Raw genomic sequence first — 22,342 nt, 5'->3', positions numbered from 1 at the left:
TAAAAATAATTGATAGTGTTACGCTTATTTTCATTTGCTTATTTTTTATACGACTTTTGCCATCGGCCATTATATTGCAGGCACTAGACGACAATTTCAACTGTGCATTCCATTATCTGTGCATGAATTACCCAATATTACCCCTTAGCAAACTTAATTTTGATTGGCCAGCTACCATATGCGCTTCAAAACGTCCATGGAAACAAAGAGAGAAAAATAGTTATAAAAAAACAATCCGGATTTAAATGGCGGATGTTTTCAATGAAATTTAATGAGATTTTAGCATATTCCCAAATTATATTTTTCTTGAGCCAAATTCCAGGGGTGTGATTGAGGTGAAGTCCGAGAGGAGTAAAATTCTGTAGACTGATTTTTACAACCCGAATCGCGTGCATAACCCAATGGCAAACGGTGAAACCTTAAAACAGGCCTTTAAATAAACACCATCTTAGACTTAAACTTATACGCAAGATTTTTTTATGAAAATTTTTTAAGAATCACTTAACATGTTACGCAAAGTAGCCAGTATTAATTGTGATCAAAATCAATAAGTGTTCCGATACCTGTGAACGATGAAGGGAATCTTTCATTGGAGCTCAATGCCTTTAAATTCTACATAAGGTCAAAAATGTTACAGTGTTCAATTAACGACAATTTACCACAGTTTACGTAGTTCAAGATTTTCTCACATGAATAAAATATGACTTCAGCCTTACCAAGACAGTCGATCTTTCGTACCCGTTCAGAAAGTGGTATCGCTTTCTGATTTATATCCACTGTTGTTTCTTCCCTTTCCCATTTAAATTTGTTTTTCAATAAATTAATAAATCTCCGAGATTTTGTGAGATTCGTTCCTTCGACTTCATTAACGCTTCACAAAGGCGCCATTTCCAATCGAATCATCCAAAAGATATGAAACACATTTTAAGAGACCGATTTTAATGGTAAGATTGGGAAAGGACAGCCAATGATATCGCTTGTTTCAAAAAATGCTAAGACAGAATACCAGTGTAATATGCAGAGAGGTTTTGCAGGCCGCGGATTTTTCCGGCCGCTGAAGAAATACACCCGCGGATTCGGTCGTACTTTCACCAATTTTTTTCGTATTTACGGGAATAGCGGAAATGTCCCAGGACAACCCGATCCGCGGATCCACGGAGAAATCACACTTCTGAAGTCGCTATATTTTCGCAAATGATGAACGACAGTGCGAGCCCTGTAATAGTAAGCATTTTTTTCCAATAATAACACGTTTGCAATGCTCGTGCTGTCGTTCGCCATTTGAGCCATCAGCGCAATTTGAGCCATCTGCGCCATTTGCAAAAATATGGAGAATTTGGCTCAAGAAAAATCTAAATTGCTAAAATTCGAAAATCTAGTAAAATTTCGTTGAAAACATCCGCCATTTTAATCTGGACTGGTTTTCTATATTTGTCTCTTTGTTTGAAAGTGTTCGCAATTTGAACAATTAACAAAACGCGGTCTGTACCTGATTAGACATCGCTTGACCTGACCTTATTTTTATTGAAGTGCACATGGTAGCTGGCAAATCAACATTGAGCTCGCTTTCACATGACATGATGTTGTCGAATGAAACGTGAGAACTGGTGGAGCAATCGGATAATATTGGGTCATTTATGCGCAGATGTTGTATAATTTGAATACACATTTACAATGTAATATCGCAGTCTGCTAACAAAATAGCGGCCGGTCGCTAGAGATAAACAAATGAAACAAAAACGTGACGATACCCGTCAATAAATATTTCTAAGCTGACCACTTTTCATCTTTCTTCCGAATATTTACCGATCTGAATTACAGAGTGATAATTAAATAATTAGTTATATGGCGATAATATTACACATCTCTGCCGATTGCCGAATTAAATTGAACTGTGATAATAAATCAATTTGTTTTTTACTCCCAAACTATCCTGAACGACAGCAGCGTATTTTAATTAAAGGGATACGAAAACAAGAGGGCCTGAAAGACCCAAAGTCGCTCACCTGAGATAACAAGATATTATTGGGACAAATCTTTTGACCAAGTTTCGTTAAGATTGGAAAATAAATGTGGCCTCTAGAGTGTTAACAAGGTTTTACTATAGACATATAAGGAAAAATGCCCCGCCCCCTGGAAGCCATGTTTTTCATCCAACCGGCATCATTTTTGAACACATCCAAGATATTATCGGGATGAATCTTCTGACCAGGTTTCATGAACATCGGAAAGTAAATGTGGCCTCTAGAGTTTTAACAAGATTTTACTATAGCCATATAATGAAAAATGCCCCGCCCCTTGGAAGCCATTTTTTTCAAGCAAACATAATTATTTTCGAACTCATCCAAGATATCTTTGAGACCAATCTTCTGACCAAATGTCATGAAGATTGGACAAAAAATGTGGCCTCTAGAGTGTTAACAAGGTTTTACTACATCCATATGTAGCCACCCTTCTCAAAATAAAATGCACTTTTTAACAAAATACGCTTTAAAAAGTGTATTTTTTCTGCATTTTTACTGAAGAGTGTATTTTTTCTGCACTTTTTTCATACAAATTTAATTAAGTGCACTAAAGTGCATTTTTCTGTATTTTCATTATCTTTAAGTGTATTTTACTGTACTTTTAGTGTATCTTCTGTAGACAAAGTGCATCTTTTTATGCAATAAGTGCATTTTTTAATCAAGTGCATTTTTTGTGCATATTAGTGTATCTTCTGATTTGCCAAAAAAAAAAAGTCTTTCTGTACAAGTGTAGTTTTAGTGCATCTTCATAAAAAAGAGCAACACTATAGCAAATAACTGAAGTTAGAGGACAGAGATATAGTTTAAAAGAAGGATTGTACTGAATTCTTTTTTATCTTCACATAATGTTTATGGTCTTATTGTTGCAATTTGTCTGCTCATAAAATATGTGAATCAGTAGAGCAGCTTTTAAAGGAAAAAGTACAACTAAATCAGGCTGTGGGTAACTTATTACAAATATTGAAAGTGTCGAAAATATTATGTGGGCTTGCCGGAATCAATTATATCTCCATAACATAAAAAATAAGTATTTGAACTTTCTTACACCGATATTTAACCCCAATTCCATTAATGTCTACCACATTGACTATTAACATACATTTTAAAAGACAATTTAAATAATATTTATAATATTATTATTATTTGCTAACAACAATCAGTATGTTATACTGAAATATTCACAATTAAATATAAAATGCTAAGTGTGCTGTGTATTATTCAATAAATATCAGATAAGATCAGGATCAGATAAGAGATCCATTAGCATCATAAACACTAATCCCTCTATCAGTGCTCCATCTAGCCCAAACAAAGGGGTGTTTATAGACTTTTGATTGGTTCTGGCACCATCTATTTGAAAACAAACCACTTTTGATTGGTTGGAGCACAGCAAGTTATTTGGAGCACAGGAAGTTATTTTTTGTAAACAATTTGGTTTCAGCAACTTAAATTATTGAGCAACATTAAGACTTATAATTCTAGTGTCAAATGTCTACAAATTCTTTCAGCACATGAAATATTGTGTGATGAAAACAATGTGTATTTACTACAATGTGTAAATCAACAATAAGTTTGTTGCAAAGAAGATTCAAAGTGGGTGGTTAAAGTGATATGGTCTCATAGTTCAACAACTGCCGTTTTTTTGGAATACTGAAGAACAGCTGTAACAGGTTTGTATTTTCATTTCTGCATCTCTTTTTAATTTAATTAATTATGATCATTATCATATTTATGTATTGTCACTTGCAAATGTAAATGGATAAGTAAATGTCATGCAATTTTAAAGAAAAAAACACCATTTGAATAATTATGGCTGTATTTTATGGTTATTGTCATCTTAAAATTTATTTATACCTATTTCTTGTCATTAATGAACAGATTTCTTTCCCCCATATTCAATAAAAACTTTTATATTTTATATTTGAAGGTTAAACCCCAAGGTGAAATTTACATTGATCGGAATTATTGTTTTAAATTGCTTTTTTTTCAGGAGATCATTAAAAGTGTGATCCAATTTGAGAGGAGAATGCCCAAGGCACTGGCAAAAGCTATGAGAGCTGTATTTACAGAGGAACAGCTGGCCACCTGTTCGTTCAAGGGTGGCATAACCACAATAGGGGATCCTCGTGTCTGCCTACCAGAGGCTGAACGAGAAGCTGTCATTGGTAATAATCTTGAATTTAAACTATATATGGCAACAGGTTTTTAAAAAACAAATTATGACATTAAATTGTTATTTAACAAGGGCTGTTTGTAAAACATGCATGCCCCCCATATGGGCTCTCAGTTGTAGTGACAGCCATTTTGTAAATATGTTTTTGTCACTGTGACCTTGACCTTTGACCTAGTGACCTCAAAATCAATAGGGGTCATCTGCGAGTCATGGTCAATCTACCTATCAAGTTTCATGATCCAGGGTCTTCCCCAGGCCATTTAAGCGCCCCTTGCCGGGGCGCTTGAATTTCGAAATCAGAGTCCCCGGGGCGCTTGAAATTTTCCGATCAGTGTATTCTTCAGTAAAAGAAAGTGGATATTGTCCAAAAAAATCAAGGTTTCCCTATCAGTGTATCAATATTCCCTTTTTTAAAAGAGCACTCGGTTCCTACTTTCACAAGTAATCGCCATAAACACCACATGGGGTAATGGATAATCCACTGATAAGAGAATAGCATGACGCGCGTATCGATTATTCTAGCCACATTACACGGTCATTTAAATGCTGACAAGGATGTATCTGGTAACTTTCCAGTCGTCAAACTGTGAAGTTCATCGTCCAATCGGTAACGCGAATGCTTATGAGGGCGGGGTTAACTATCGACCATTATTTTTGATTGACGTCGGGCATGAAGTACGAGTTTATCGCAGCTTGATTAGCAAGAAGTCGTACCATTTGAGTAATATAAAACCGGTAATTAGTACAGTACAGAACATTAAAGACGGTTTCGGGCATCATCATCACACCTTTTTACTGTAAACAAGTGTTACCTATGACTCATAATTAATACGAGAAATTAATTGCAAGTGGTAAACAATTAATTATTATAGCGAGTAAGTTGTGCAAATGACTCCTGGTTACAATTATGTGATAACAATTTATTTAATTCCAGTACATGTATATTTCAACATGTCCATTTATAGAACTGATTCACATCGTTTTTCTGACATTTATTCGACACGTAATGCGCTTTAACAAATTTTCGTTGAATTAATAACGCCCACTTGTAAATGTTTCGTCCAATAATCGATAGTTAGAAGACTGATGATGGCAACCGGTCGTGATCCTCGTGGACAACGTGAATTTCATGCATAATTCCGTCAAAACATTTATTCGACTCGTAAAGTGTGTAAACAAACTATCGTTGAATTTATAACGCAACGGTTAATATTTGTTGAAATCTCAAATGGGAATAATTAAATTTTTAATCCGAAACCCATTAAGTCGATGTTAACGCGTTTTTAATCCGAAACACACTTCCGAATGTAAATGTTACCGCAACGTTAAATATTTTTGCTTCAAATTAGCAGTGCAAATTTATTTTGTGTCGAATCTTTTTCTCAATTAAAAAGAGCGCGAAAATTATGTAGCATGTACAACGTCGCGTCTATTGCATACAAATGGCGTGTATTGAGCGTTTTAACAAGCACACAACAGGTCAGGGGATTGACGCATATTCAGAGGCAATATTTCATCAAATCTATAAATAGTCACTTAAAAAATGGCAAGGTTTGTGTTAAAGAAATAACTGAAAGCTTTTATCGTAAATATTTACCAGAAAGAGATTGATAAAAACGGAATAAACGGGATTATCGGGTAATAAATAGAAACTTGAAAAATAGTAAGTATACAGTAATAGAGTGGGGTTGAAACGGATGTATTGGGGAATCGTTTGAGTCGGGATTTTACTATCTGTGCGGAAAAGTTTTAAAACAATTAAACAATATAAAAAAATATTTTTTTTTTAATGACTGGGGGATTTTTTTGAAGAGTCATAGCGCACCAAATGACGTCTTTTGACGCTGTTTTTCTTTGAGTTATAACGCACCACAGAACGTGAATTGACACGTTCAATTAAAAAAAAAATCAACGTCGGCAGGGGACACGCCTCCCGAACCCATCCCCGGTCGGCCCCGGGGCGCCTGAACAAATTCCTGGGGAAGGCACTGTGATCCTAGGCATAAGCGTTCTTGAATTATCATCCGGAAACCATTTTACTATTTCGGGTCACCGTGACCTTGACTTTTGACCTAGTGACCTCAAAATCAATAGGGGTCATCTGCGAGTCATGATCAATGTACCTATGAAGTTTCATGATCCTAGGCCTTAGCGTTCTTGAGTTATCATCTGGAAACCACCTGGTGGACGGACCGACAGACCGACCGACATGTGCAAAGCAATATACCCCCTCTTCTTCGAAGGGGGGCATAAAAATAAACTAGAGCGTATTTTTTTTCAAAAAATACACTAGAGCGTTTTTAAGTGTATTTTTTCATGTATTCCTAAGTAAATTAAAACGCTTAAAATACGCTTCAAATGTACTTTTTGGGGCACAAAAAAAAAACGTAAGCTAATTAATACGCTTAAATATACTTAAGCATGTTAATTCACTTAACAAGGGACAAAATTGTCACAAAACCAGGTTTTCATTGTGAAAAAAAATCTGATAAAGGGAGAAAACTCAAACTGAACTTTTGAAATGAACAAACAAAATTAACCCCCTTTGTAAGTTTTTTTTTTTTTTAAATCTATTTTTAGTCGTGGCGATCTTGACATTGGAGATATTGACGTGATTCTTTTGTGCGACACACCGTCCCATGATGGTGAACAAATGTGCCAAATGATTTTAAAATCTCACAATGAATGACATAGTTATGGCCAGGACAAGCTCATTTATGGCCATTTTTGACCTTTGAAATCAAAGTGTGACCTTGACCTTGGAGATATTGACGTAATTATTTCGGGCGACACACCGTCCAATGATGGTGAACAAATGTGCCTAATGATTTTAAAATCTGACAATGAACGACATAGTTATGGCCCGGACAAGCTTGTTCCGCCCGCCCGCCAGCCAGCCAGCCCGCCCGCATTCGCCAATCTAATAACCAGTTTTTTGCTTCGGAAAACCTGGTTAAAAACACTTAAATACACTTTAATAAAAACACACAAAAGTGCATTTATACACTCAAAAAGTGTATTATTTGAACAGAAAAATGCACTTGTTTAGTTAAATGCGCTTTAAAGCGCATGTTATTGGCACCGTATTTTTTTAGCAAAATACGGTGCCAATAACATGCGCTTTAATGCGCATTAAAAGCGCATTAAATGCGCATTTAGTGCACTTTTTCGAGAAGGAAAAATGCCGCACCCCTAGTGGCCATGTTTTTTAAGCAACCAAAACCATTTTCGAAACCCGTCCAAGATATCATTGAGACAAATCTTCTAACCAAATTTCGTGATGATCGGAAAATGAATGTGACCTCTAGAGTGTTAACAAGGTTTTACTATAGCCATATAAGGAAAAAAGCCCCACCCCGGTGGTGGCCATGTTTTTCAACCAACATCATTTTTTGACTCGTCCAAGATATTATTGGGATGAATCTTTTGACCGAGTTTCATGAAAATCGGACTATAAATGTGGCCTCTAGAGTGTTATAAAGATTTTACTATAGCCTTACAGTACAGCCAATGCGGAACAAACATATTTCGCGATCCGTGGCGGCAAGGCGCAACAAGTCGATGCCGAGTCGGCCGTTAAAACCGCGTCAGTATGCGGCGGCAAGTCGCATTTCGCCGCAATGCTTTGCATCTGTCCTCCGAGACATGCCGAGGCAAGCCGCGATCCGCGACATGACGCCGAGTCCATGCGCATCTTCAAATCAAAATCTTTTTAAAATGGTAAGTAAGTCAAAGAAATTAAAAAGAACAATTATAATAATATTTAAAATCATAATTTAATGTGCGCGGATTCAAAATAGATAAACTAGTTAATAAAAAAGCATGCTGTTGTTTTGTTTTTAGTGATTGCATTCCCGTTTCTAAAGAAATTGCTGTCATCAGGATAGAAATAATTATTATTTTAAAAGAATGCAAATAAAAAAAATCTAATTTATAAAATCAAAATACGATTATCACGGGCACATATTAATAAAATTCCAATAATCATTTGCCATTGTCATTTTTAGAATCGGCTAAAGTACTTTAAGTTACTTTGTGTGCTTTTATTGCGCCGTATGATTATTGTCTTTATATTAAACGATCAACAAAATATTTGTTTTGGGTTTAATTTTTACGACAACATGTATAAGCATATAAGCATATTTAATGTGTCTGGCCAAGTTAGTTTGTTTCCCGCCCGTAGTGTATGTATTTCACACATAAATGTCACGTAATAATGTTTTGGCACATAGGAGTTGTCAGGACTCCAGCAGTTGGGGGATTTGTAATTGCTTGTTGTTTTTGCTATTATATTTTAGCTGAGACAATAAGCAGTTTGATGCCACATCAATAACCAACACTTAATTGTTGTTTCGTTAATTATCAGCTTATTATAACTATTGTTTGACTATGCGTATATAAAGTAGTTTCATCTTGTTTATATTATACAGTTGATATCGCTAATCATTACCCAATAATACCGTATATTTTAGTTTTAAAGCAAATTCCGGTAAATATTTACGATAAAAATGCTCAAGACGCACACACAAAGCAATTATTCTTAAGTATCAAATACATTTTGGCATTTGTTACTATTTAAAGATGTGATGAAATAACGTCCAATTGGGGTGTTTTTTTACCACTGAACACGCATAAATCGCCTGACGTGATGTAAATGTTTTTATACAACACAAAATACACCCAAACTTTCCATGCGATGTTGTACATGTCTGCATAATTTTCGCGCGCACTTTATGGAGACAAAGGATATTTAAGCACTGTTTATTTGACGCTAGAATTTGTTAATGTCGCATTAGCATTAAAATTCGGAAGTGTGTTTCGGATTACAAATTTAATAAAGCTCATTTCAGAATCAAACGAAACATTAACATTGTGCATAATTTATTCAACGATAACTTGTTAAAGCGCATTTTGTGCCATATCACTTATTAGAACATGAAAATAATAAATATGAAAGTACCGTAAATCTAGGTTTCTATGCTACACAAATGTACATGTAGGTGTTTATCTTTTCACTCAATCCGCCGCGGCAGATTTACTCCGCGAAAGTACGCGAGGTTAAAACAGACTCGGCGTCGTTGCACGGATCGATGCCGAGTGCCTCGGTGATACGCCGCGTGAACACTCGAAACGGCCGCTGCATACTAAATTTCTGGCCGTGGCGTAGCCGCGGATTATGTTTGTTTCGCCTTGGCTGTACTGTATATAGCCATATAAGGAAAAATGCCCCGCCCCATGGCGGCCATGTTTTTCAAGCAAACGTAACCATTTTCAAACTCATCCAATATTTTATTAAGACAAATCTTCTGACCATATTTCATCAAGATTGGAAAATAAATGTGGCCCCTAGAGTGTTAACAAGGTTTTACAATATATAGCCATATAAGGAAAAATGCCCCGCCCCCTGGCGGCCGTGTTTTTAAACAATCCAGCATCATGGTCGAACTCATCCAAGATATCATTGGGACAAATCATCAGAGCATGTTTCATGATGATCGGAAAATAAATGTGACCTCTAGAGTGTTAACAAGATTTTACTATAGCCATATTAGGAAAAATGCCCCGCCCCCTGGCAGCCACCATGTTTGTCAACCAACCAGCATCATTTTCGAACTCGTCCAAGATATTACTGGGATGAATCTTTAATACAAGTTTCATGAAGATCAGGCAAAAAATGTGGTCTCTAGAGAGTTAACAAGGTTTAACTATAGCCATATAAGGAAAAATGCCCCGCCCCCTGGCGGCCATGTTTTTCAACAAACCAGCATCATTTTCGAACACGTCCAAGATATTATTGGTATAAATCTTCTGACCAAGTTTCATGAAGATCAGACAATAAATGTGGCCTCTTAAGTGTTAACAAGATATTACTATACAGCGCTTCCGTTAGCTTTTAAAAGTTGGAAGTCCTGACTTCCAAGCCTAAAATTTTGGACGTCCCAAACATAAATTTTGAAGTCCCACTTTTATTTCAGAATTTTAATATACGTACATGTTCCAACTCTATCCATTACCCGATAATCCAGTATTATTACGATTTATATTTTGAAAACCAAAATACGACCAATATTGACGTCTGCAACGTCCGCCATTTTGGCATATACAAATTGAATTGTGGGATGGGGGAATTCCCATTGAACATGCGTTAATCACGTGACGTGATTTGCGAGCATAGAGCACGTTCATATTTAGTGATTACAACAAATCAACTACTTAACTAAAATGTTTCATGTACCTCCTTTCAGAAAAGTTTGCATAAGTGAAACAAATTTTGGAGTGTAAAAAAGCATCTTTCTTTTAATTATACCGAGTACACTTAATTCCGAATCGCAATATAACTTGTCAGGTCATTCATGCATGTAGACCAATATGCTTAGTTTGGCAATTTCAAAACACGTTATTTAACTACTTGTTGCATTATGCGTTATGACAATCGGTATACAATTAACGTTATTCAATTTAAGTATATTCAAATGCTTATAAATCAAACGTGTAATCCGAAATCATTTCCAGATTTTATTATTCACGGAAAGTTAAGAACATTCTAGCAACAAATAAACATTTCCCGTGTTTTTCGTGCACACATGAAAATCATGCAAAAATTAGACTTCATGTACAACGTCACGCCATCCTTCCTCGAAGAAAGCGTTGACTTAATTAAATTTGATTGCTAAATAAAAACTTCGTAGCGCAGAGGTCGCTAATATTATTGTATACAGCTTCACGTGGGGTCAGCATGTATTCTGCTGCCTAAGCGCTGATTGGCTGATACGCTTACCAAGAAGCATGTGATTGATAGCTGGAAAAATCAATATTGACCACTCGCTGAGAAATTCATTGAAAACTGTAGCTCTTAGGCGGAGCAAAGACCTATAGGTCTTTGGGCGGAGTTAACCGTCTAAATAACCCGATTTACTGTTGACATTGTGCGTGTTGTGTATTCGCAAACAGCGTACATGTGGATTATCGGACGTCCAAGGGACTTCCACCATTTGCATAATGGACGTACGACTGCCGTTTTCGAGCATAATTTACGCCCGGATGTCCACTAACGGAAGCGCTGACTATAGCCATATATATGTAAGGAAAAATGCCCGCCCCTTGGCAGCCATGTTTTTCAAGCAAACGTAACCATTTTCAAACTCATTCAAGATATCAGTGAGACCTATCTTCTGGCCAAATTTCATGAAGATTGGACAATAAATGTGGCCTCTAGAGAGTTAACAAGTCAAATATTGACGCTGCACGACGGACGACGGACAAAAGGCGATCACAAAAGCTCACCATGAGCACGTTGTGCTCAGGTGAGCTAAAAACAGGAGCGGTTTAATTGTATTTAAAGTCTAATTAATCGCATATGCATAAGCCAAATAAATAGGCGACTCAAATAAATATGGGTACGCGTTTTGTTCATTGCTATTCTAGATATCCTTGAAAAAGCATTCAATTAAATGACGCAAATAACCGGAAAGGATAAAAAGCCGAAAGGCAAAATTTTGCGGAAAGAATTTTCGGCGAGCAAAAATCGGGCCAATTTTAGTGGGTCGGTCGGGATATGCCAAACAAAAGAATTTTTAAGGATGGCTTTATGTTCTGTTGAGTTGTTTCAAATATATAAAGCAGTGGTTGATTACAATTTCTGCTATTATTGCAACAGTTGTGGATAAATCAGCATACCTCGAACAATTAATAACATTTTTTATCAGGACAGCAAACAAAAATTATTAATCATTATGGTGATTTATCAGTGATTTAGTTTTGCTGATTTTTTTCTCCAAGATGATATACAACCTATTTTGTAGTCTTATTTATAAGACGCGCACAAAATTTAGAGATACTTTTTATATGGGCTAAATTCTTTGGAACGTCTTTTCGGGGAAAAGTCAATTATGTGGTGGACACCAGAAAGATTAAATTTTCATCAATTTGCGTAAAATTGCAAACTAATATTACCAACTCATAATGTTTTAGTTCAGAAGTCCATTTTTATCTCAAATATCTTCGAATTGAAGTTATAAACTTCAAAAGCATAAATTCTTCAGTTAAAATCCTGCTAAAAACGCAAAACACTCACTGACCTGTCGTCATGTCATGAAACTGATTTAAATATGAACCAATCAAAAGAAGGCATTAAGGTGTAATGTGTACGCGTAATTTTATTTAACATGAGCTTTAACACCGACTTTTACCTAAGCAGATCTAGTATGCTCATCTTTGTCGATTTAATAAGCATATGTTAAAAACAGATATGGTGCAGTTTCTATTCACTCTTCTAAGTTTCAGCAACTTTTTATACATGTCTTTTTCGCACCTCTGTCTGTGTTGTTTTATCTACTTACATTCTATGTTACATAGGACGGTATACTGTACGATCTGTATCACTATTATTTATGTACCATATAAAAATAAAAGATGTTATTAATTTCAAAACTTTTTAATTCTCACTTTAGAAAAAAAACAATGTTTAATTAATCCAGAAAATTATAATAACATCGGTTAACTATATAATGCTCTGCACCACAACAGACGAACGCAAACTGTATTTAAGCCGTTTATTCTTCCGAATGCTTTACATCAAGGCTGTGTTATCGATTTATATCTCCACAGCGAGCGAATCGAGAGATATTGAAAATTTGAATAGTCGTTGGATTTAAATTGCTCAGGCGTGCAAAATTGAAAGTGTCATTACATAATTTTTACATGACATTATCAAGAAATGAATTATCTACACAGGTATGTAAATATTATTGCAATCCGTTGATATTAATCGTCTCATATCTGGGCTTGAATGTTGCGCACAAAATCCTTGCGCAACAATATAGACACGCTCCAAATATTACCAATATAAAAAGTAGCTTAATATTTGACAGCGTCAACAAGTTGGACTACCTATTTTGTTGCCAGTTTGTAATGACTTTCAATTACTATTTGTCTATGAGTGACATGCGATTACCTTCATTTTTTAAATCTTTTTTTAATTCTTCTCATCAATGTTCATGTGTTATGCTAAACTAGAACTAGAAATGGCATGGCTGTGGCCGACGAGTATACCCACGCCGCAACTTTTGACCCAGGGGTCAGATAAAAATTACCAATAGTGCACTGTTGCACATATGCTCACAGCTACCATGTGTTTAAGTTTCAATGTTCTTGTGCTAATAGTGCAGGAGGAGATAGTGGCCAGGACAGATGGACGGACAGATGGCAGAGATAACCACATAATCCCCCCGCTCCAATTCGGAGCGTGGGGATAATAAATGATTGCTATAGACGAGTTAACGCGTGACGTCACACCCACCTGCAAAGATTAGACTCGGCCCACTGGATGGCAAAAAAAGGTGGAATTCATATAAGCGCATATAGAGAAGGTTGACATAATCATCGTTTTTATTGATAATCATGAACTGTATCAAATATAATTTTACTATTTATGTCTGAATAAAACATAAGCATGCATGGAAATTCATTTTTGGATCGATTATATTGTTTTTATTATTTGTTTTTTTCTAAAAACGAGCTCTGGAGTGGAACGTACACTATCTACGAGCTCGGTATGTGGTAACCACAAAAATCTATACTAAACGCATCACCACGTCCATTTTAGATACAAAATTTCAGAAATGGAAATTCTTTTAGAATAAATTAAATTTAATGAAAGAACACAAATAAGGATAAAAACAAACAACAAATAGATCACTTTTTTTTCGCAACATATAGTAACTAATTTTAACCTTAATATATCTGTACAAACTAAACCTTGTTACACAACAAGTAAATTCATAAATCTAATTGTTTGATTTAATTGTGCAAACCAATTTTGACACTTTTAATTGCTTCAGCATTTCTAACCTGGTGTTTAATTGCACCGTTGTTCGTCACAAGCATATTATCTCGTTATGATCGGAGACTGCCCAGACAATTACACAGAAAACATGCCGGTGTCATAAACATAGGGACCTATACTTTAATTGGGTCCCTGCATAGACCACATGTGGCAGACTTTAAGATACCTTCATGTCATCTCTTGGCATATAGAGCAAGCCTAATATTTAAGCCAAAATACGTAACATTTGCTTTAATAAATAATTTAACATATTAAAAAAAGAAGATATTTGTCAAAAACGGATTAACAGGAACATGTGTATTTATATGTTAGCCAGTTTAATCATAATAATACAGTGCTTTATAACTTTAAAATATTGTTCAATATTACTGCTACACAATTGATGTATTTAACGCTGATACCGGCAAATGTAAACTTGGCAATTTAGTGTAAAGATTGTACGTTCTTGCAGTGCACGTAACACCATCATGAAACCAAGCAATCACAATGGATAAACAATATTTGTGTAAAATAAATTAAATAAATATATATATTTATCATAAAATGCTAGATTGTTACATGTATCACTCCTTATTACTTGCTAAGAGATTTCAATATACATGCAAAGACAGTTCAATTTGCATAAGATGCAGGTTTTATTTCCATTTGTATATTAAAATGTATTAATATTGTAATTCAATGGAAACGAAACGAAAATTCTTTCTATGGAAAAGAAATTTACCACAACATTTATCAATTCTGTTTTTTTGGCTTTGTTTTATAATTGATTAAATGCGCCTCTTATAATACACTTTTGATCGCTGATAAGCAATTACAATATCCACACCGTTTATAGTTAAAATAAAATTAAGAAATGTTTTATAAGTTTTGAAATATCAATCAGGGTTTTTTTTGGCCTGATTTTATAGCCGAAATTCGGCTATGTTCCCAATCCCAAAAAGTATACTTTTTTCCCAAAATGTGGCAAAAAATTCCCAATTTCCCCCCCCCCCCCCCCAAAAAAAAAAAAAATTTTTTTTTTTTTTATAGAAAGAAGTGTCTTATGCGTATTTTATCTAAATTTTAATTCAATTACATCTAACAAAGTTTTGTATGATTTTGTTCTTTTAATTTTAATGATAATAAAGTGTTATATCAAATTTAGTATTTCCCTAATTAGTGGACTTTTCGTGTGGAAAAAAAGGCTAATGAATTAATTTTCCCAATTTCATGAAAATGCAGATAAAATTCCCAATTCCAAAGCCACGGGCTATCTTCCCAAAAAGTGGAAAAAAAAACCTGTCAATTTTTAAAGTCTTACTATAAAAAAGAATAGGGCTAATTTATTGTTTTAATGTGTGGTATTGTCAGTATTTAGTCTTCCGACCATGTTTACTCTGATGCTAATAACTAATTTGTATTTTTATAAAGAGGAAATTATATATATGAATATACATTTATTGGTACTAAATATGATATATCTGAATTATTGTTTAAGAGTTGTAATGTTTATTTCGGATTTTTTATTGTTTAATTGACTAAACAAAAGCCTTATATACATGTTTTACGTGACTGTAACCAGTGTTTTTGCCAACCAGTCAGTGCGCATGCGCGGAAAATCCCGAATGTAAACAATAACAATTAACTTGTCTATATATGCTGCTGATTCCGATACCATTTAATGAACTGTGTTCAGTGCCTTGATGTTGTCCTTTGTATTTACCACTTCGTGTGAAATGTAAGTGCACATGCAATGACTTCTCTTAGTCTTACCTTGTTAATCTGTCAACTTTTGATCTTTTTGCTTTATCATGTTTGATGCTAGATAATAATTTGACCACTGTAGACAAATTTCCTACACGCGCAGCATCAAGTAAGTCTTGTTCCTTTCCAATGCCAGGAAGGCCTAAATTAAAAAATGACATTTTTTGAAGTTTTTTTAATAATGAGTTTAGTTACTTCCTTATTTTCCAGGCAGCTACCATTTTTTGCTGCATGTTTTAATCGCAATCTTTGATTGGCTAAGCAAAATACCGTAATCCAATTGCAGCGTTTGTTTTTTCCGATGATCGTCACTGATCCGAGCATATCCGAATAATTGTTTTGCTTGAAAACTCAATTTGCATTGGATACAAACGTGACCTATAACCGACATAACGACCAATCCCATAACTTCTAACTGAGCCGAAGAAAATTTATAAACAGTAAACAAACTGCTCATGGTCATATGTGCGACTGGAAGGCCATTGTCTCGACACTGATATATCTGCGACTCTCACCATGACAAAGCCGCTTACAGTTGTGAGTACTATTTATCTTTCAGACATTTACATATTTTCTTTATTATTATTATAAAGAACCAGTTTATATAAAACATGAAGACAATTGCACAAAAGAATGGACGTAAAACTGAATTTTCATAATTTGCGTATTAAATGTATTGTGTTGGTCAACAATGAAAATATTGAACTTGAAGTGAAAGTTCTTGATATGTTTTTTTTTAATGAAATATAAGTTGTAATAAAGTATAAAATTGTTTTAATTGAAGAACGAATACACAGATTACCTAGGGCTCAGAGCATTAAATCATAAGACATAACAAAGGTTTTGCTGACCTAAATGAAAATTGCATCATTGTGTCAGTGTTATTAGGGGGTTATGGAGGTTTCGGTAAATGACAAGTTCGGTAAATTGAGTTATATAGTAAAAGCCGTGGAGGTTTCGGTAAATTGGTTTTATAGAGGAGGTATACCTACAACGAGGTGTTAATGACACCTATTATCGGCTTACAATAACATTAGGGGCATTTATTTGCAAACTGTGGATTAATTTTGATGTACATTAATTGAGTTGTTTGGCACTAATTAAATTACATTAATTGAGTTGTTTGGCACTAATTAAATTATCTGTTTAAATGTACGGACTTGATTTTATCAAGTTAGAGATGTTTGCAAAGTGTTATTATTAATTATCCAGGCTTGCAACCTATTAATATTCTAATCGACGGAGGTAAATTATATATTAAAAGTTTATCTTTAGGTCATGATCGTTTTGTATTTTATATATGTTTTTAAACAATAAGTTGATAAAAACCTAATCTAGATATGTATGTTTAGATCGTGAACATGCTTAAACACTGGTGGCCGAGTTTTTACATACACGACCAGTAACTTTCAAACTGTGAAATAAACAAACGTTTTCCTTCTTTAATCATGTTTACCAAAAAATACTGGTGGTGACATCAAAGGATGTTTATTTGTGGTAAAAATAACATTATTATGTAATTGGGTAATTATAAAATTATCATGGTCATTGTCAAATAAGAAATCAAAGAGAGGATGAAGAGAAGGTTTTCACGGGTTGTCGAGTAATTATGGTAAGTGTTGTTGCTCAAATGTTAAAGTATGTATATATGCATATGATTTCTTTTACTGTATCATACAATCATGGCTGAACATCCATGTATTTTCTGCAATATTGAGGTCATTTCTCGTGCGCACGCTATTGCATGTGATGCATGTGGAAGATGGTGTCACCGTAGACACAAATGTAAGTAATTTCTTAGTGAAACAGGGCTCCAGGTAAGGTTTTGTGAAATTCTTAAATTACTACAAGATTTTCAAAAAGTATTCTTAACTCTGAAAATGTATTCTTAACGTTTTGGAAAATAATTCTTATTTTTTCTAAATGACCTAAAAATAAATAATAATGGTTATTTTAATGCAAAAAAAATCAAAATAAGCATACTAGCAACTTTATTTATACGAGTTAAACAGTGTCTTTTCAGTATTATACAATTTTATTTTCCCAATACCTTCATATGCCCAAACTGTGTTTAGATTGCATGCCTTAGATGAATTTTTAAATATTTCATATTTAAAACGGCTCTCCCCTTCAATCTTTTCAACGATTAGCCACAGGACTTGTCCCTATCACTCGTTCAATGTTTTTTCTTGTGTTTTTCTCAACCAGAAAGAAATGATAAAACATATAAATAAATATAAAATTCAACATGAAATCATTTTTATTGATTCCGCCATAAATCATTACTTCTTATTACTATTATGTTACTATTATGTTATTTAAATAAAAGCATCAATTAAGAAAAAAACAGTATTGCGTTATTTAAATCGTAAAATTAACCAACAATTTCCTAACATCATTCGTTTTTCAAAGGTAGCTCATTCATTTCCCTTAATTCTTTACCTTAGGCATAGCATTAATTACTCAACTCAAAATTAATCCACAGTTTGCAAATAAATGCCCCTAATGTTATTGTAAGCCGATTATAGGTGTCATTAACACCTCGTTGTAGGTATACCTCCTCTATAAAATCAATTTACCGAAACCTCCACGGCTTTTACTATATAAATCAATTTACCGAACTTGTCATTTACCGAAACCTCCAGCACCCTTATTAGGTAGTGTATCAACGTTGTCTTGTCTCTATAACATATTACAAGCCTTACAATTTTAACCACATGTCTCTCATTCTTTCAGTTTCTGCCCATCCAAACATGCTTTAAAATAATGTATTAATGTAATTCAAAACCATGAAATCAATAAAATAGATTTATTACCAAGATGTACCCATTTTGGTTCCATTTTTCTGTAAGGGTTTGCCATTACCAGGTAAATGCATGGACAATTTTTATTATTTTGCAGCTGAAGAGTGTTGGACCAAAATTGGTTCCATTCTTCAAGACCTGCACCATTTTCTTTGTGCTGTTTGCTGATACACCAGCTACAGAAACAAGCGCACCCTGGTTCTTCTGCATAGTGAAATGTCTTCCAATTATTTCACTGATTCTGTTTGTTCTCTTAAATGGAATGAACATCACAGAGTATTACCGCTATTCAAGACGGATACTTATAGGACTCATATTTTCGTGCTTAGGAGATGCTTGTCTTGTGTGGGCGAAGAAATATTTTGAGGTCGGAATTGCCTGCTTTGCTATTGCACAGATTTGCTATTCAAGAGCCTTTGGATGGAAGCCGTTTAACCCATATGCAGGGGCGGTAGTGTTTGGACTCGGGTTTCTGGTGTATTCGTTTCTCAGCACTGCCCTACATGGAATAATGCTTTACATGGTGGCAGCTTACATCACTGTGATATGCACCATGGCATGGCGCGCAGTGGCACGAGTTCAGTTCTTTGGCGATCTCGTGATTAAGTGGACCAAGCTGTCTGGGTGCTTCGGCGCTTTGGCTTTCGTGATATCAGATGTCACCCTGGCCATTGACAGATTCAAGTTTCCGATTCCCTATGCACACCCAATAATCATGGTGACGTACTACGCAGCTCAGTTTGGAATAGCTCTCTCTGTTGTGGATAGCCAGGTTGATGAACTCATTGACTCTTCCAAAAGGGCCCAGAAAGAAAAGGAACTGGTTGAAACAATGGAAAACAAGGGAACTAAGAATGGACATGTACAAAATGAAAGTGATTCTTCCCAAAGTGACATCTCAATGAATGAACCATCAACGCCGAAAACACTGATACAGCGATGCATTCCAGTAAAATGAACTTTACTGTAGGAAATGAATTGAGCGTTCCTGCATTTCTTGTCAGTATTTTCTGCTACCTTCAGTGACAGGACCAATGGTATTATAAAGAGTAATAAAGAGTAATAATGTGCAGTGGAAACATTACTCTTGATTCTAGTCTACTGACAGAGTGATCATGTCTCAATGAACTTGTAATAAAAATGCTTATAGTTTCATAATAAATAATGGTTCATTTTCATACTATTTTTGATTAAACCAAAAGCAAGCATATGTTTGGGCTTCTTGGGGACTCTACAAGTTTTTTATTAGTTGAAGTCATTTTTTTTATAAGTGAGGCTGTTTATAAGTGAGGCGGAGAAAACCCGAGGTATTGTCATAGCCTGCTCGTCGTCCGATGTCCGCCGGCGTCGTGCTAAAACCTTTACATTGGCTCTAAAATCAAAGTGCTTCCACCTACAACTTTGAAACTTCATATGTAAATGCACCTTGATGAGTTCGACACGCTACACCCATTTTGGGTCACTAGGTCAAAGGTCAAGGTCACTGTGACCTCTAAATAAATATTCTTACAAGCTTTCGCAGTCGAGCGTGGCACCCATTATGCGGTGCTCTTGTTCTCCCCTTCAAATTATTACATGATATTGTTGTTGTTTTTTAAAAATGTATGTTTTAAATTTTTATATTTTAAACATGTGGCTTTCAGCAAAATAAACAATTACTTATTTAATTTTAGAATTCATGCTATTGGTACTTTCAAATCACAGGACATGTACAATGATAGGATATTGACTACTTCATTTTTCAGGGATTTCAATTGATTTTGAAAACAGAGAGTCAAATGACCCTGTGCATAATATTATCAGGGGTTATAATGTGGACAAAAAAAAGTCCAGGATTATTTTATTTATGCATCTAATCTTTATAACATTTGTATCAAAATAATGCAAGCCAGATAATTTGCATTAGTAAATTGTCAGAAAGCAGGATTCTACTTTAGTTATAATTCCTGTGATCACATAAATAAATACATTTGACTCTTGGAATTTTGAGATCAAGATACATGATGTACATGAATCTTTTGTTTTGAAATAAAGTATAAAAAACCTGCTATCAAATACATTAAATTGTGTAATATGATGAAAATAATTCTCCTAACTACAATAATTTGTCTTTATCTCATTAACATATTTCTAACTTAAAAATAAAACACTTAAAGGTCTAGTTCTGTGTAGTGTGCCACAATACTTCCAACGATATCATTTGTAACCCATGTAATGACATTGTAAACAGACGGGGCTTTATGGTAATTGTTGGCGAGGTGGCAAGTTGGCACATATTCAATGTTTATGGTTGTGTTAATCCTCCAATGACTTTTAAATGTCTTTAAAACATCATTATTGATGTAAATGTGTATCACTGTCATCCGAAAAACATGACTTTAAAGTCATTCTTTATTGTTCCTAAGTTAAAATTTACATTTAAATGTAATCTCAAGTACAGTACTGGTCGTGTACGTAATTCCGGCCTGTACGTAAAAAATCGGCCACCTGTGTTTAATCATTTTCATGATCTAAACACACATGTTTTGATTATTTTTAGAACAATCAACTTGAAAACCAATCCTACTCTCAATATTTTGCAAATTAAAGAAGCATATCACTGTAAACGTCTGCATTAAAATGTCTCAAACATAACACAAGATATTTCTCTCATGGGAAAAGTGACGTCTTAGCCAATGCAAAAAATTATACTTATATAAGAAACAAATATATTTGATAAAATTATTATTATTTCTCTCTGATAAACTTTTATTAAGGTATTTTTTAATTAATTGTATAAAAACATACATTTAAAACAAAAAAATCAGGACCTAAATATAAACTTTTAATATATGAATTACCTCCCTTGATTTGAATACTAATAGTTTACATGTTGTAGAATTAAATATAAGCGTTTACTAAAAATCGACACTAAAGTCAACTTTTTAAACAAAATGTTTTTACTTTCTTAGCTATGTTAGTAAAAATTGATTAAAACTATTGAAAATAAATATTTTTTATGAATTTGCAGTTCCCCATTAACCGTGCAGGCCTGTTAATATTTATTAAAATAGGTAGGGGGAGTAACTGGTATAAAAACGTCGCATATATATTAAGTTTCAAGTCAAAAATTGTGTTTGTGTAATCCTGTATAAATACTCTTAAAATGAGGACATTCGTCTAAAGATATTGCTTTGTAATTGTACCTGCAGATTAAACTGAAAAGTGGCCGATTTTTTAGGTACAATTGCCCTACGAAAATTGATAGTTTATATGTCATTAATTACTGTTCATAAAAGTAACATACACTGATCTAATTCTATTTAAATGTTCATGCTAGGTGAGTTTTGAACCCAGGATTATATATGTGAAGTTTAGTTTCAACCAGTTGCCTAAAACAAAAGATTTTGTTAAAATAGTCCCAAAAGTGGCCGGAATTACGTACCCGACCAGTAGGTTGTATATTTTGTACAGATTATGCCTGAGGGTTTATTTGACACCAACTACAGGAAGTAGCATTACATTGAATTAACCTGATAGGCAATTTGACCGACAATTAATAATATTTGTAAGCAGGACAAAAACACAAATTTGATTGACAAAAGATAATTATTACATTGATGGTAATTTGTTTAGCCCCAGCCAGCCAGTTATGATTGTCATGTATATGAACAAATCTGATCAACTGATGGATCATTTAGTATTGTTATTACCAATACAAGTAAACCTGGTAATGTCATGTTGTGATAAAGTTATTTTTAGACAGAAATGAAAT

General features: G+C 34.3%; 2 protein-coding genes across 4 annotated transcripts in view; one reads left to right on the top strand and one right to left on the bottom strand.

Moving 5' to 3' along the window:
• Window positions 1–16,072, bottom strand: part of LOC127850649 (protein phosphatase 1 regulatory subunit 12A-like) — a 190,419-nt gene extending 174,347 nt beyond the window's left edge. For all 3 annotated transcript variants that reach the window (XM_052383821.1, XM_052383828.1, XM_052383837.1), the window contains exon 1: window positions 15,794–16,072. In XM_052383821.1, coding sequence (XP_052239781.1) covers window positions 15,794–15,945 — 152 coding nt within the window. In that variant the 5' untranslated portion in view covers window positions 15,946–16,072. The remainder of the gene's footprint in view (window positions 1–15,793) is intronic.
• Window positions 16,073–16,145: 73 nt separating this feature from the next.
• Window positions 16,146–19,889, top strand: LOC127850754 (lysoplasmalogenase-like protein TMEM86A). Its single transcript, XM_052384046.1, has 2 exons — window positions 16,146–16,321; window positions 18,686–19,889. The coding sequence occupies exons 1-2, from the start codon at window positions 16,301–16,303 to the stop codon at window positions 19,544–19,546; spliced, it is 882 nt and encodes a 293-aa protein (XP_052240006.1). The 5' UTR covers window positions 16,146–16,300; the 3' UTR covers window positions 19,547–19,889.
• The last annotated feature ends 2,453 nt before the right edge of the window (window positions 19,890–22,342 follow it).

The sequence above is a fragment of the Dreissena polymorpha genome, chromosome 1 (genome assembly GCF_020536995.1).
Source record: "Dreissena polymorpha isolate Duluth1 chromosome 1, UMN_Dpol_1.0, whole genome shotgun sequence".
Classification (NCBI taxonomy): Eukaryota; Metazoa; Mollusca; class Bivalvia; order Myida; family Dreissenidae; genus Dreissena; species Dreissena polymorpha.
This window is presented reverse-complemented; position numbering and strand designations above follow the sequence as displayed.

Bases quoted from the DNA above. Each gene is read 5' to 3' on its own strand.
- LOC127850754 (XM_052384046.1), top strand. From the start codon at position 16,301: ATGACAAAGCCGCTTACAGTT. The intron at 16,322-18,685 runs GTGAGTACTATT...ATTATTTTGCAG, and splicing joins TGACAAAGCCGCTTACAGTT to CTGAAGAGTGTTGGACCAAA.